At 37.3% G+C, this 16,918-nt stretch overlaps 1 protein-coding gene across 1 annotated transcript in view; it reads left to right on the top strand.

The window, feature by feature from the left end:
• CR1 (complement C3b/C4b receptor 1 (Knops blood group)) overlaps window positions 1–16,918 on the top strand; it is a 164,629-nt gene that overhangs the window by 121,891 nt on the left and 25,820 nt on the right. Inside the window, exons 49-53 of the mRNA XM_054485890.1 lie at window positions 8,343–8,428; window positions 10,385–10,783; window positions 12,751–12,927; window positions 13,013–13,115; window positions 15,481–15,566. Of these exons, the coding sequence (XP_054341865.1) occupies window positions 8,343–8,428; window positions 10,385–10,783; window positions 12,751–12,927; window positions 13,013–13,115; window positions 15,481–15,566 (851 nt within the window). The remainder of the gene's footprint in view (window positions 1–8,342; window positions 8,429–10,384; window positions 10,784–12,750; window positions 12,928–13,012; window positions 13,116–15,480; window positions 15,567–16,918) is intronic.

Genomic DNA, 16,918 nt, shown 5'->3' with positions numbered 1-16,918 from the left:
AAATACTGTTATATAGAAGAGCTCATTCAGCTGTTTCAAAGACAGAGCTCTGTAACACATGTACTCTTACCTAAAGAACTGTCTCGCACCACTGGAAAGGAGGTCTTCTCTGACCAAACACACAGCATCTTGGAGTTAGCCAGCGTTAACTTGGATCTTCTGGCTGGCCAGGAAAGGAGCGCTCAGGGAGAAAGAGGATGGTCACCATCCCAACCAGATCGGCCATCAGATCTATGTATCAACAGAGTGACATACGGGAGAATTAAAATTCTAATATGCAAAAATATGCCGTATGTTAACAGAAAATAGACTGCAGGGAAATTTGTATTAAGTAAAACTGAGAGAAAGTTAAGAGCACACGACAGTAGATAAGCAATAGAAAACCCGATATAAAAATGAGGAAAGAATATGCACAGGCAATTCACAAAAGGAAACATAAAAATGGCCTAAAAAATGGCTAAAATAAATATTTAAGCAAAAAAGCTAAACTTCACTATGGTTTGGGGAAATGCAAATTAAAGCAACAATATGTCATGTTTTCACGGTCACACTAATAAAAGTTTAAAAGAGGGAAGTAGAGGTAAATAGGAATTGAGGAAAAGGAGCCCTCTCATAGTGGCTCATTGGAATGTGAATTGCTGCAGCTTTCAAAAAAAAATCTTACACTATCCACAAACGATGAAAGCATAGATATCTTCTTAGCTACTAATCCCACTCCTAGGAAAAGGAGTATTAATTACAATAGGTTCTTTATTGCAATATTGTTTATATAAGCAAAAAGAGCAAACAACCTTGACATCATTCTATTAGCAGTAGGTTGAATAAATCATAAGACGTCTACTGTGAACTATTTTGCAGCAATCAAGAAGACTTAATTAGATCTCTGTTTAGTGATTTGAATGGGTGACCATGTTGTGATGTCAATAGAAAAAAATAATTTGCAGAGAAGCATATAGAGTTTGTTCTCAATTTGGAAAAATAATGACAAATTTGGAGGAGATATCCTATATACATAGGTGTGTTTGATTGGGTTTGGAAAAAATCAGGACCACCTGAGATGGAGGTGGGAGTGACAAAATATACATGGTATACTAAGTGAATATATAGGTTATACAATTATGTTGTTAAATTTCTGAAAAACAAGTGCAACTTAAGCATATAACTAAGGAGTAGATGTTAACCTCGACAAATGAAACATAGATTGTTTTGAGCAAGAGATGGCAAAATTTTTTGTCAAGAGCCAGATAGCAAAATTTTCAATTTTGCAGACCATGCAATCTCTATTGCAATTACTCAGTTCTGCCATTGCAGTGGAAAAATAGCCCTAGACAAATGAATGTGTGATTGTATTTTGATCAAATTTCATTTACAAATACGTGCTATAGAACATATTTGTCCTGTGAGCCATAGGGTGACAATCTCTGGTTAGATGAAGGGATTGAGAGCATTATTTTTCTTCAATTCTTGTCATTATGCAAAGTCAGAGAATTTTCTAAAATAAATAAAAAGACAAATCAGCAAAATAATAATAGTTGAAAACTTCAGATTGGGCAAATAAGTGAACAAATGATCACATGTTGAGGAATAAGGCTGCTTTGATTCTTGTGTGTTCAACTTCGAAACCTTTATCACAGTTACAAAAACCATTTATAAAAGTTGATATAACTCCACAGAGTATACCTCAATAAATTTGCACATAGAAGAAATCAAAATGGGTATATTTTCTCATCACAATACACCAAAAACTAGGAATTAATAAGCAAATAATACATTAAAAATTCGAAGTTTTAGAAAACGGAGTACCTTAGATCTTGATCAAAGAGAAATTTAAAAACAGCCATTGCAGATTACCTGGAGAATAACAATCGCTAATGATCCTCGAGTGCATGTGCCTCAAGCATTCTTCTAAGTCCCTTACTTGATTTACTTAGTCTTTAAAAGACCCTTTGAAATGGATATCACGCATATCCCTCATTGTATAGAAGAGAAAACTGAGACAGACCGGTTAACTAATTTGTCCAAATTCATATGACAGGTTGAGGTTAGAATTAGAATATTGCCAGTCAGCTTCAACAGCCTGTAATGGTAAGCCTTACATTATTTAGCTTCTTAATTAGGAATGCTGAAACATATATTACTCATAAAAATTTCTGAGGTGCTAATGCCAAAACTGTCCTCAGAGAAATTTTTCAATCCTTTTTGTTACTTGACAGGAAAAAATTCAAATAAATGAACAAAACATTTTCTTAACAATTTTTAAATTATTAAAAACACATATAAAAGGCTGCTGGAGTAAGGAATTAATAAAGTAATGAATAAAGAAAAAAGAAATCATAGAAATGATAAAGAAATCTAAAAGCAGATTCTTTAAAGTAACCAGTTATAAAACGAACAGACTGGGTCAATTGTCATTTCACAAAATAACAATTCTACAAATACACAAGAATGAGAAAGAAGACATAAGCCTGTTGATATTGAAGAGATTTAATACATGATAAAAATATTATATCTTCTCTTCTAATAAAATTAAAACTATCCATGAAATATACCATGTCAGAAGAAAAATACAATTTACCAGGTGTAGTTTAAAATAGGCAGAATTGCTGATAAACCCATACCTGTTTCAGTCCATATTTTCAATTCTTTTAGGTATATACCCAGAAGTGGAATTGCTGGGGGATAAGGTAATTCTGTTTAACTTTTCGAAGAATTGCTAGACTATTTTCCACAGCTGCTGTACCATTTTACATCCCCATCAGCAATGCACAAATATTCTAATTTCTCTACATCCTCACCAACACTTGTCATTTTTCTGGTTTAAAAAAATTATTATTATACCACCCTAAAAGGGGCTGAAGTCAGTTTGATTTACATTTTCCTAATGACTAATGATGTGGAGCATCTTTTCTTGTGTTTATTGGCCATCTGTATGTCTTTTTTGGAAAAATGTCTATTCTCATCCTTTGCCCACTTCCTAACTGGGTTGTTTGTTTCATTGTTATTGAGTTACAGGAGTCCTTTATATGTTCTAAGTATTAAACCCTTATCAGATAGGGTTTTCACATATTTTCTATCATTCTGTGGGTTGTCTTTTTAATCACTTGGTGGTATCTTTTGTTCTTGGCTTGGACTGCAGGACACTTCAGTTCCTCACTACACGGGCTTCTCCAAAGGACAACTGGCCTCTCCCAGAATGAGCATCTCAAAAAGAGAGGAAAACATTGCAGTGCTTTTTGTGATTAGCCTCTGAAGTTGCACATTATATCATTTCCACTTTATTCTGATCATTAGAATCAAGTCGCAAAGCACAGCCCACATTCAAAAAGAGAGGAATTGGGCTCCATCACTTGAAGGGACATGTATAAAATAATTTGTGGACATATTTAAAGCCACCACAAAGAAGCACCTTCAAAAAAAGACAATGGCCCCAGTTTTGTATCTTTTTTTAAACTTCAAGAAATAGATAATCCAAGTATTAATATTATTTAAACTGTTATGGAACATAGAAATAAAATTATAGCCATAATTAAAGTTTGCCAAAGATTACAAATGAAAATAAAATAAATCTCTGGCTCATTTGCTAACATAAATGCTAAAAATCTTAAATTGAATATTAAATAAAACCAATATTAAAAGAATTATGCAAGGGGAACAAGTAAGTTTATTTCAGAAATGGTTCCAAATTAGGAAATCCACAAACCTACAATATTAAAGAGTATAACTTTTCTTAAATGTCATATAAATATACTCTCTAATGCCAAAAAACATAATGAATGGTTAAAATCTAAAAGCACACTTGAATATAATTAAAGTTCAAAGGAAAAGAACACTCGGCATCCTTCCTATTATTCAAAGTAGTTGTGGAAATTCAAACCAGTAACATGACAGCCCCCTATATTTAGAGAGATATACATATAGATACAGCTAGAGAGAGAGAGAAGGCAAATTTATTATTAACTGATGGTTGTTTACCTGAAAACCCGAAGGAATTATTTGAAAGGTTATTAGAATTGGAAATAGTAGTGAGATATCTAGTAAAAAATAAATACTTATAAATTAATTACTTTCTTTATATAGGTAACAACCAAATAGAATATAAGGAGGAAAAATACCATTCACAACAGAAACAAAATCATCTAGAAAGAAATTTAACAAGAAATATATAGGACTTATAAGCAGAAGATTTAAAAGAGGGGGACATAAAAAAATACTTGAAGAAATGGAAGATATAATATTTTATTTAAAAGATTTAATGTTGTGGTGATGTTAATTATCCCTGAATTAGTATGCAAATTTAATGTAATTCCTATCAGTTTCAATGACATTCTTTTTTTTAATTTGACAAGATGTCTGTAAATGTCCTGAGACCCACCAACAGAATATTCTGAGATAATAACAAGAAGGGTGTTTGATACCAGATCAGAGGTGGGTTTGAAAGCCACCTCTCAGTGTCTGGTAACCACCTTTCTACTATCTACTTCTATGAGTTCAACTATTTTAGATTTCACATATAAGAAAGATCATGTGGTATTAGTTCTTCTGTGCCTAGCTTATTTTGGAAGGTATTTTAAGGCACAAATATGTTGTAGTGTAATTATGTTGTAATTTTTCCTCACCTGATGTCCCACGTCTGTAAAATTCTTTTATTGAAGCCTAGGCTCTTTCCCTAGGACTCCCTGTCTGGAATAATAAATATCTTACTTCTGTATTTAACAGAATTGTTCTGTCTGCATATAGTCCCCACTTTTTCTCCAAGTAGTTTCTCAAACAAATGCAGTTCCTTTCCTGAAAGGATGAGTAAAATTTTAACAGCTTTAAATCTTTATATATAGATATATTTTAAACCAAACGACTACACTGTACATGGTTTTGTAGCCCTCTTTAATACTTATGAACTATATTGTATAATTATTCTAATTATTATATATTACTCTACAACATCATTTTTAGTGGTTGCATATTGGTTATTACTTGGATAGTCCATAACCTACCTAACAAAGTCCTTAATGTCTGGAATTAAAGTGGTTTCGCATTTCAACTGTTAGCAAAAACACTACAATGCACAATCCTGCACACATGAAAAGAAATGAGATGAGGACTTCACTAACTTCAAAGACAGCTTAAGGATTCAGATCTTCACATCTACACAAGAGACAAGATTTGCAGATTTGTGTGAAAGGCTATGCACGATTTTAAGCCTTTCAGTACATATTGCCAAAGTGCCCTCCGCACTTTGACCTACGGAGTGAGTCACAACAGTGACTCTTTCTTTGAGTTTATATTACTACCAGGTTTTGTCAATTTGCCAATCTAGTAGGCAAAAACAGCATTTTATTTGCATTTTGAAGTGTATTTATCATGTTATAAGTGAAGCTAAACTTTTCATATATTCATTTGACTATTTCCATTTTTCCTTTGTAAATTATTTGTTCATAATTCTTTACCACTTTTCTACTTGGGTGTTTGCCTTTTTATAATTGATGTATAAGAGTTGTTTTTATTATTTTTCCTCTGTGGTTTGTCTTCAAATTTGTATGTAGAAAGGCTTATTTGTAATTATTCCGTTTTATCAATTTTGTTCATAGTAGAATTTTTCCTCAATGTATGTCTATAGAAGCCTCAAATCAGAAACACATTTGCCTAAATCACCTAGTTCTTCTATGGCTTTATTTTTGACATTTAATCTTTGATACGCATGGATTTTGCTTTGATGAATGTCATGAGGCAGAGATCTAGCTTAGTTTTTCAGATATTTGTTCTATTAATGAATAATTCAGTTTTCCGTGTCTTGAAATGCCATCTTTATCACTGCCAATTTTTTACATAAGCTAGGCACAGAAAAACTAATACTACATGATCTTACTTCCATGTGAAATCAAAAACAGTTGAACTCGCAGAAGTAGAGAGTAGAAAGGTGGTTACCAGGCACTGAGAGGTGGGGAGCTGAGATTTGGTCAAAGGGCACGAAGTTTCAGTTAGACAGGAGAAGTTTAGAGATCTATTCCACAACATGGTGACTATAGTTAATAATAATGTGTATTTCAAAATTGCTGGCTGGGCACAGTGTCTCATGCCTGTAGTTCTTTGGGAGGCTGAGGCATACGAATTGCTTAAGCCTAGAAGTTAGAAACTAGCTTGGGCAAAATGGCAAAACCCTGTCTCTACCAAAAAATACAAAAATTAGCCAGGCATAGCAGCGCATACCTGTAGTCCCAGCTACCTGGGAGGCTAAGGGGGGAGAATGGTTTGAACCTGGGAGGCAGAGGTTGCAGTAAGCCAAGATCACATCACTGCACTCCAGCCTGGGTGATAGATACAGACTCTATCAAAAAAAAAAAAAAAGAAAAAAAAGAAAGAAAGAAAAGAAAAAGAAAAGGAAAAAAATTGCTAGAAGAGTAGATTTTAAATATTCTCACCACACACACACACACACACACACACACACACACACACACACACACACACAAAACAAATATGTAAGGTGACGGACATGTTAATTAGCTTAATTTAATCATTCGCAACAGAAACATATATCAAAACATCACATTTTACCCTATAAATTTATACAATTATTATTTGTTCATAAAAATAAAATCAAATTTAAAAAAATATTCACTGTGTTTTTTCAGCCATACATAGGCTGGAACCATCTTCACATTTTGGCTCCAACAATCTAGCTTAGTCACAGCGAACACATCTAAAACAACCTCTAGGAGGTCAAAAGTCAGAGGACCCCCATGATCCTGTGCTCTTAGACAACTTTTAAATGTATGATAGGAGACAGGCAGAGGAAAACACAGGTAATAACGGGATTATCCTTTTCTTTCCTTTCTCCAGTGGTTCTCAACTTGTTTATTTGCAGCAATTTTCAAGATTTTTTTTCTTGGCACACTTGAAAAGATTTTATACCATAGCCTAAACAGGCTAGCAATAAGTAAAATTCAATCACTACCTAAAACGTAAAAGAGACTCACTGTGTCTACAAAAACATTGACTGTCATTGCCATAGTCACACGGTTCCCTTTAGCTTTCTGTCACTGTTTCAGGAAGAGCTGGTATATCAGTTAGGATTTCCAGCTATAAAGACAGAAGAAATAAAATAACAGGATCTCAAACATAGATAGTAGTTTACTTCTGTCTCAGGTTAAAAATCACGAAAGTAGGCAGTCCAGGGTTTATACGATGACTCCATAATCCACGGAAAGCTGGGTTCCTTCCATTTTGCTACTCTGACCTCTTCAAAATGAGAGTCCATCTTATCTCATGGTCCAAACTCCAGCCAGTATAGAGGACACAGGGAAGAAGGAAAGGCCAATTCCTTTAAAGACACTTTCCAGAAGTTGCACAAGACACTCCACTTACATCCTCTGGCCAGAAGTCAGTAACATGGCTATGCCCAGCTGTAAGGAAAGGTGAGAAGGGAAACCTTTATTGCAGGTGGCCAATGGCCCAGTTAAAAATAGCGGGTTCCATTACTAATGAAGGAGAGGAAAGTGGATACTAGGGATGGCACCAGTAGTCTTTGCCACAAATGGTTACTGCCCTGATCACATTTCTTACATAATCAAGAGGAAAAGTTCTTAACTGTTGCAGTTACTGCCTCATCATTATATGGCACTCCATTTTACCCTTTAATTTTTACTTGGTCAAGTTTAGGCCTGCTGTACACCAGAACACATGAATAGCTTTGCTCCGCATTCTTTGTGACATTGCTCACAGTAACATTATGGATACCTAATAAATTTTTTAAAGGACAAAACATTCTACGTTTTGTGGCCTACTCTGGATGGCTTTATGGCAAAGTGGGTGAGTATCTCTGCCCTTTACATTTCAAGTGTAGGGGTGTTTAGCTGTCTCCTCTGGCTCTCATTTACTGACTCTTCTGGGTAAATCCATTGTTCTTTCCTTTATGCAAGAGACTATCTGAGCCCCCAAAACTTGAAAGTCTCTAAGCTAGGTGCTATAGTGTTATGTATTTCAGTAAGATATTTTCCCTGCTTAATCCAGGAGCTTGTCATTTCCTTGCTGGAAGTACACATGGATAAAATAACTGCAAGGTTTCTGAAAGACTTAAGTACAAAAATGTCCTGTAAAGAAAAAGGGAAATATCTCATTCAGTTGTGAGGGATTAGGAATAAAAATGAATTGGAGAGGTCAAAATGTCAGCTTGTCCTTAAAAAGAAAGGACTAATTTGCAGATGGAGATGGGGTTTCTTCCTTCCGAGGTCTGCCATGTGTAATCTGTCCTGTGATGTCTAATGTCTACCTGCTATTATTTTCTAAATGGTGAGTTAAATGGGAAATACGTGTAGCGTATAATCATTTTCTATCCTTTGCTTTAGGTTTCGACTCATTGGTTCCCCATCTACTACTTGTCTCGTCTCAGGCAATAATGTCACATGGGATAAGAAGGCACCTATTTGTGAGAGTAAGTTGAAATACTTTTCTCCACAAATTCCTCCATGTGATCCTGACTTGCCCCTGGAGTACAAAGAATAAATTGAATCCTTCTTTCACAAAGTAGTCTCTCAGATATTTGAAAATAGGAGTCAGATGCTTCATGGTCTTCCTGGCTTTTCTTTATCTTAAAAGGTGATTTATCTGAAACTGTGGGTTTGAACCTAGGCAAAATGCCCTACTTTCCTATTATAATAGTAAACATTTCCAGTATAGAGAGTGTTGTCCTTAATGAGTACATTTTAAAGGCATTAGACAAAATTAGATCTGTCTTTGCCAACTCTTACTATCATCAGTTTACAATTCCACAAAGTAGGCTACTCACTTTCTTGTTATTCTAATCCAAATAATAAAAAGAACTCTTTTTCCAGTTCTTAGCAATTTTCCTAAGCCTCTGATCATTTTGAGTTCTAATCCTCCTTCAAATCTTTTAGGCCCATGTCTTTAGTTGTATTTGTTCTTGATTAGCTGACCCTCCATTTTTCCCATAAGATATTTTTCAATGAATCTCCAAAACTTTAAAAACATGGGAAAATGATTGCAAATTGGCAAAGTGTTATAGCTGTGAAGAAATCGGCATCGCACACAGAGTTGATGGCAGCAAAAGTAGGCACAGACTTCCAGAAAGCTAATGACCAATATAAACAAAAGTAAAGTAAATACCCTCTGACTGACAATTCCATTTCCCAGAATTTAGCACAAGAAAATAATCATGAATAGTCCCATGATTTTGGTCCAGAGATACTCAATGCAATAATATTTGTGATAGTGGAAAATGTTAAACAACCTAAATGTTCAGCATGGTTTGAAAATAGCTAGTAGAAGAAATAAGGCATATTTTAATGGCTATCAGTTTTTAAGAAAGGTAAAAAAGTGCACCAGGAGGAATTAAAGGTTGAGATGCCTCATCCAAGTGGAAAGAGTACATCTATGTAGCTACATGACTGATTATTATTCAGCCACCAAATATGGTAGTATAGAAAATATATCCATCCATACATATGCATGTATCACGTATGTATCTAAGAGGATATAATTAAATTGTTACAAATAGTTATCTTTGAACCATTTTCACTTTCTTCTTTCTCTTTGTCCATATTTTATAAATTTCCTACAATGAATGTGTTCATTGTATTCACTAATATTCCTCCCCCCCAAATTAACATTGACTGTTAAAGATTAAATGAATGAGAATGTATACAAGGTGACTCCCATACCTGCCAAGAACTTGAAATTCTATGAAATAATTCAAATTATCAAAGAATTGTCAGTTTACTATACGAAGTTTTCAAGGCATGGCACTTTTTGTAGGGGGTTATCTTTTATAAAAAAATGTCCACTTCTACATTTATAGGTCAGTGATCGTTTAATTGAGTCAATACTGGTTATGTGTGTATGTGTGTGTAGTCACTTAGCCAATATGTGAATATTATTACCTTATGATAGAACACAGTATTCGTTTATCATTTTATTGCCCCTAAATCTGCCATTATTTCATTTTTCATGCCTTATCTTTTGTATTTCCTTTTCTCTCTTTTTCTTGATAAATAATGCCAGAAGTGGTATATTTAACCTGCAAAGAGGTTATTTTAATAACCTATAGGAAAAAATAGTCCAGCAGTAGATAAGTACCTTAACAATCTGTGATAAAATCACATGTATTATCCACTTAAAATTATAAATATGTAAACCCAAAAAAAATGGATTTTTTTTGTGAAATACTTATTATGAGCAGAACCCATATCATACACACCTACATTTCAACTAGGTAAAAATGTCTGATTATTAGCAAATATTTTAAGAAAATAACAGTATTGTAATTCCATTTAGAAAATCATTGGATTATTTGCATTTGGTATTTAAATTCATAGTAAAATAATTCATTATTAAAAAATAAGCTGTTTTACCACACTCTTCCTTCTCCCAGTCATATCTTGTGAGCCACCTCCAACCATATCCAATGGAGACTTCTACAGCAACAATAGAACATCTTTTCACAATGGAACAGTGGTGACTTACCAGTGCCACACTGGACCAGATGGAGAACAGCTGTTTGAGCTCGTGGGAGAACGGTCAATATATTGCACCAGCAAAGATGATCAAGTTGGTGTTTGGAGCAGCCCTCCACCTCGGTGTATTTCTACTAATAAATGCAGAGCTCCAGAAGTTGAAAATGGAATTAGAGTACCAGGAAATAGGAGTTTCTTTTCCCCCAGTGAGATCGTGAGATTTAGATGTCAGCCCGGCTTTGTCATGGTAGGGTCCCACACTGTGCAGTGCCAGACCAACGGCAGATGGGGGCCCAAGCTGCCACACTGCTCCAGGGGTGAGTGTGACCCATCAAGACTTTGCTGGGTGTGAGGGTACGTATAGATGACAGGAGTTGTTGAAATTAAGGAAGAAGTGTGTAAGGACTATGAAATTGGCATAAACATAATAGTATCTTCACTGTCTGTTATCTCTGTTATTGTCTCAGAGTAATGGCTTATTCTCTCATCTATAGTAGACATATTTTAGATGCATTTTTAAATGTAACATTTACAGCAAATATATGAGGTAGCTACTATTGGTATCCCCATTTTACTTTGAGAGAACTGAGTCTTAGTGATATTAAAGAACTTTTCCAAGGCTCTGACTCCAGAGCCTAATGATAATGTACAGTGGAATGTATCATGAATAATAATGTGTAACAGTGATGATCATATCTCTATCCCTGGAGTGGGGCAGTAGGCAAGTGAGCCATGAGGACCAAAATGAGAGCATCAAATCAAAAAGGCCTTGGACTTCAACTTTTTCTCATTATAATTGAAAAGACTGAAGCTCAGAAAAAGTGTTTTGCTCAAATCCAAACAAATATATATATACACACACATAATACTTGATATATAATTACATATTGTTCAGATTGAGGCTCAAATTCATTCTTTGAGGTTTTTTGATTTTTTGTTTGTTTGTATGTTTGTTTGAGAGAGGGTCTCACTCTGTTGCCCAGGCTGGAGTACAGTTGTACAAATATAGTTCACTGAAGCCTCTAACTCCTGGGTTCAAGTAAGACCCCTGCCTCAGTCTCACAGGTAGCTGGCACTGCAGGTGCTCACTACCACACCTGGCTAATTTTTATTTATTTTTAGAGACAGAGTCTTGCTATGTTGCCCAGGCTGATCTTGAGCTCCCGTCCTCAAGCAATCCTCCTGTCTCAGCCTCCCAAAGTACTGAGATTTCAGGCCTGAGCCACCATGCCTAGTTTCAAATGCATTCTGATGCCCTGAGAACACACCAATTGTCCTGTGGATGGAGGCAGCCAACATTTCGGTTAAAATACGGTCTAAGCAATACGTTCTATCACTAAAAAGTCTGTAGCTTTTTCTTCTTTGAGGGGGGGTTGTTCTTTTTGTTTATTTTTAATTTATTAATCTTTAATTTTTGTGGGTACATAGTAGGTGTATATCTTTATGGGGTATATGAAATGTTTTGATACAGGCATGCAATGTAAAATAATCATGGAGAATGAGGTATCCATGGCCTTAAGCATTTATCCTTTGTGTTACAAATAATCCAATTATACTCTTTCATTTTTAAATGTACAATTAAGTTATTACTAACTATAGTCACCCTGTCATGCTATCAAATACTACATCTTATTCATTCTTTCTTTTTTTTTTTTTTGTACCCATTAACTGTCCCCACCTCCCATCCCTACCCTCACCCCCTATCCCTGCGATTTGGTTCTTGATGCCTCCTCTTTTCTTAGCTGAAATGACTGGCTTAAAACATGAAGTGGGAAGAATTAGGACTGGTCACAGGGACAGAAAGGAAGCTAACAGTTCAGCCCTGTGCTGACTGAAAGAGGGACAGGGAGTGAGGAAAATGAAGAATAGGTGAAGGTGTCTGTTAGATGAGACCTTGGCAACAGTATTCCTTGCTGTTGCCTTACACATGAACTTGAGGGACTGCCTCTGTAGGAAGTGGAAGAGTGGCCAAACCACCTGCACTCACAACTCTGTGCTCCATAACCAGGAGGTGAAAGCAAGAGGAATATGCTGCCTTATAGTCTTCAGAACATGTTTCAGTAGAAAAAACACAGACAAGGTGTTGGAGAGACTGATTCTAGTCACAGTTCTGCTTAGTTTCCTTAGTTTCCTTGTTAGTGAGATGTGGCTACTGAACTACCAATCTTCTCTTTTAATAGCTGCACTCTGCAATGACGATTTTTAAGCTCTCTGGCAAGCATAAGATATAGCAAAGTAAATTCCCCCATATCTAACAAGTGCTCTGGAACTGTCCTTTCCACAGTGTGTCAGCCACCTCCAGAAATCCTGCATGGTGAGCATACCCCAAGCCATCTGGACAACTTTTCACCTGGGCAGGAAGTGTTCTACAGCTGTGAGCCCGGCTATGACCTCAGAGGGGCTGCATCTCTGCACTGCACGCCCCAGGGAGACTGGAGCCCTGAAGCCCCTAGATGTACAGGTGCCTCGACTCTCTGGCTTCCAGATTGCTCTGTTTCCCCCCTCACAAGGAGGACTTACTCCTGTTGTTTTATTTTTTCTTCTAGTGAAATCCTGTGATGACTTCCTGGGCCAACTCCCTCATGGCCGTGTGCTGTTTCCACTTAATCTCCAGCTTGGGGCAAAGGTGTCCTTTGTTTGCGATGAAGGGTGAGTGTGACCCAGGGTTGAAACCAAGGACCAAGTGTGGAGAATGACTCTTTTGAGTTCAGGGGTTAATCCAAAAAAGGAGCTGACCTAGTAGATAAGAAGTACCCAGAGAGATTAATTTATGGAAGGGTAGTTTTGAAATAAGGGTAGGGACTAAGTGGCACCACTTTCAGAAGGCAATGAGAAAATGGCATATACAGCTCAATGTCAGGTACAAACCTAAATACAGTCACTGATCTTGAGTACACAGTTGGAACTTGAAATGAATGGGTACGTATTTATTTGGAGGCAAAAGAACATAATTTTATAAGAGGTATGCTAGAAAAAAAATGATGAATAAGACAAAAATTGTTTGCACCATAAGAAGTAAGGCAGAGGTTGTCTTAGGAAACTTAAAACCAATCAATAGCGGAATCTGTAATAGTGCATGGATAAGTGTGTTTTAACCCAATAATATATCTTCAGGTCAGGAATGGCCAGGGTAATTCTTTTAATGCAGGATTTTTCTCAGCCACTTTGCCAGCCAGTGACTTCCGGCCAGCAATGCCCCTGCCCAGGCCTTGCTTGGGCCCAGGCTCACCACAGGAAACACCCCAGATACTTGGCCCACTGGGCGGCATCTGGCTGGTGCTCTGACTGGGACCCCGGGGCCACCATGACTGCACACTCAGCCCCTGGTGAGAGGGGATGTGTGAGTGAGTGAGTGTGGGGTCCAGCTGGCCACTCCAAGCACCTGCACAAGAATGGGCTCTGAGCAGTCCTGGTGGCTGGACCAGGCATGTTGCACTGAAGGGAACGTGGTGGTGCCCAAACAGGGGTGCCCATGACCCCAAAGCCCAGAGGAGGTGTTACAGCACACTAATGGCTCTTAGCATTTGATAATGCCTGCAGCCCAACAGATGGCAGTGTGCTTAACAGCTCTGTCAATCCTGTCGCCCCACATCTCCTGTCGCCCAGCTCTGGCTTGATCTGCTGCTGCTTCCTTTCGCGTGGTACAGCTGCCCTCCCACAGCAGAGGATGGAGGGCCACAGTGTTACAGGCTTCTTTGTACCTGCGTTTGGTGGGTCCTGAGTTGTTGTCCCACATCCAAGAAGAACAAGGTTATGCTGACAATAGAAGGGTGAGGAGGGTGGAGAAGAGTTTTATTGAGTGACGAAACAGCTTCTCAGCGGAGACGAGACACGAGGGTGGACCCCAGGTGAAGTCAGGGGATCATTCTCTCAGTGTGGCTGGTTCTGGGGCTTTTATGGACACAGAATGGGGAGCCTGTGCTGATTGGTTTGTGACTATGCAAAAAAGACTAAAACAAAGACACCACTCAAAGGTGGGCACAACAGTGTAAAAAACCAATTAGGGAAGCTCACATGTGTGTAAACTAGATGAACAGTGAGGATCAATCAGAGGAAAGCACACCAAATGGGAAGAGAGGTTCTCAAGCCAGTCCATGGATTTACCTGGAATTTGTAGCTAGGCTTTAAACTGTCTTCAGTTTGAAGGTCAGGTTTCACCGGGATCTGCCCCATCTGCCTAGGATTTGTCTGCCTCCTGCTTCTATCAGTTTCAAGTGGTATTATTAGTTGTTTATGTGTATCCATTACTCTTGGTGGTGTGCACTATGAGTCTGGAGGGATAACTAGATTGGGCAATTAAGCAGCTATTTTTAATGATTTCCAAGGAATCTTTGGCATTTACAAAGTCCACCACCTAATAATGATTTCCAATTTCAGAATGATTTCAGATTTCAGAAGGGAAGCAGGATTCAATAATAAGTTGGGCATTTTGGGGTGGGTGCAAAGACTCTTCCCCCCTCCCTTCTTTTTTTCTTAGAGGGCATGGTTCAGCATGCTTCTGTGAGCCTCTTATGGCCTGTTACAGTTGTAGTGGCAAGAAGAACAGTGCCTGTTCTCTTTCTAGATGTTCCTGGCTTTGCTTATCAAATCGAGAGCTGTTCTGCCTCATGACCCACTAATGAGAATAAGCGGGATGTCAGAGAGCCATCAGTGAAAGATGACACCTGAAGGTTATGGCTCTTGTGCCCATGGAGAAGTATGGTTCTGTGTTCATGCCTTCTGTAGGTGATGCTGGGCTATGAAGTTTATATGGCAATTATGCACAACAGCTCTAATTGCTTTGCCAGTCACAGGGTACCATGGTTCTTTAGAATAAATTGGCCTTTGAGTTTCTGCCAGCTACTGAAGAATTCAGATCCCTAATGAACTAAGACTTTTAACTGGGCCTGAACCTAAGACCCAAATGATAGTCAAGGAGGAAATGGTAGTGAGAAAGCTGAGCATCTATTAGTGAAGAAATCAAGGGAGAGATGGGAATTGCTCACACATTTGCTACCACTTTTTTTTTCTTTAGGTTCCGATTAAAAGGCAGGTCTGCTAGTCATTGTGTCTTGGCTGGAATGAAAGCCCTTTGGAATAGCAGTGTTCCAGTGTGTGAACGTGAGTAGAAAGAACTATGTAGTTTGTACAGCTCTCCTTATTTTTGTTTTCCAGCATGTTTTTCCGCATGGCATCACCTGTTGTCTAGATCTTTACTTAACTAAATTATGGATAAAAATACTTCTTTGCTGGAAGAATTTCAAGAAGGGTCTTGTAGGTCTTCTCTGACATGTGTTTTTGTTACTAATCTGCAAATCACTTAGTTTAATGACAGTGTTTAATTTTGTGGGGAATGTGTGGCAAGAAACTAGGTGACATAAAGGTGCAGCATGTTTTAGTCAGTCATTTATTTTTAGTTTTCTTATCAAGAAGGAATCTTTCTTAAATGTTTATTATTTTTTTTCTTTTTTGAGACACAGTCACCCAGGACAGAGTGGAGGGGTGCAATCACAGCTCACTGCAGCCTCAACCTCCTGGGCTCAAATGACCCTCGCACCTCAGCCTCCCAGTAGTTGGGACTACGGGTGCATGCCACCACACCTGGCTAATTTTTGTATTTTTTGTAGAGATAGAATCTCGCCATATTGCCCCAGCTGGTCTCAAACTCCTGGGCTCAAGCTATCCTCCCACCTTGGCCTCCAAAAGTGTTAGGATTACAAGTGTGAGCCACCATGCCCAGCCAAATTTTTATGTTCTTTTATCCCCTCACATATCACAAACAATTTAGTCAGCTTGTTTTTTAGCCTGCAGTATTTAATGACATAGGGTTTCCCATGTGCCAGGACTTTCCATGTGTAGAAAAAGCAATGAATAGTGAATGAAGAGTGAAGACACCTCCCTACTTTCCTGGGATGTATTTTCTTGTTGGGAAGCAGACTATGAACAAGGAAATAAATAAGTAAACAAAATTCTAAAAATTATAATATATAAAATGGTAGTTAAATAGGGATGTTATGGAGAAAATAAAACAGAGTTATATGATAAATTAGTACGGTGGAAGGAGCTGGGATGACGAATCAGTGTCTGAAATGATGAGGTGTCCTAAGTTTCCAAACCATCCGCTTAAATAAAATATGCCAAAATTCAGAAAAAATTCAGAAACTCTTAGATAAAAGTACATGTTTGACATACCAAGACATTACTGATTGATTCTATTCTGTCTACTAAAGCAAGGCAAGAATTTTTTAAACCTTGTTTTCCTGATTATTGGAAAATGTTTATTTTAATTTGTATTGTGTTAAAATAACTTATAGAAATCAATTTGGATACTTTATGGTGAGTATTATGGTGAAGAACATTCAATACCTGAGGAAACTCAAGTATTCAACAAATTCAACCTTACAGAGACACATAGAGCTGAAAATAAATATATAAATAAACTTAGGAAAACACGAACAGGTAAAATTCAAGCA

This window comes from Pongo pygmaeus, chromosome 1 (genome assembly GCF_028885625.2).
Source record: "Pongo pygmaeus isolate AG05252 chromosome 1, NHGRI_mPonPyg2-v2.0_pri, whole genome shotgun sequence".
NCBI lineage: Eukaryota > Metazoa > Chordata > Mammalia > Primates > Hominidae > Pongo > Pongo pygmaeus.
The sequence above is the reverse complement of the archived record's forward strand: the minus strand, read 5'-3'. Positions and strand labels throughout refer to the sequence as shown.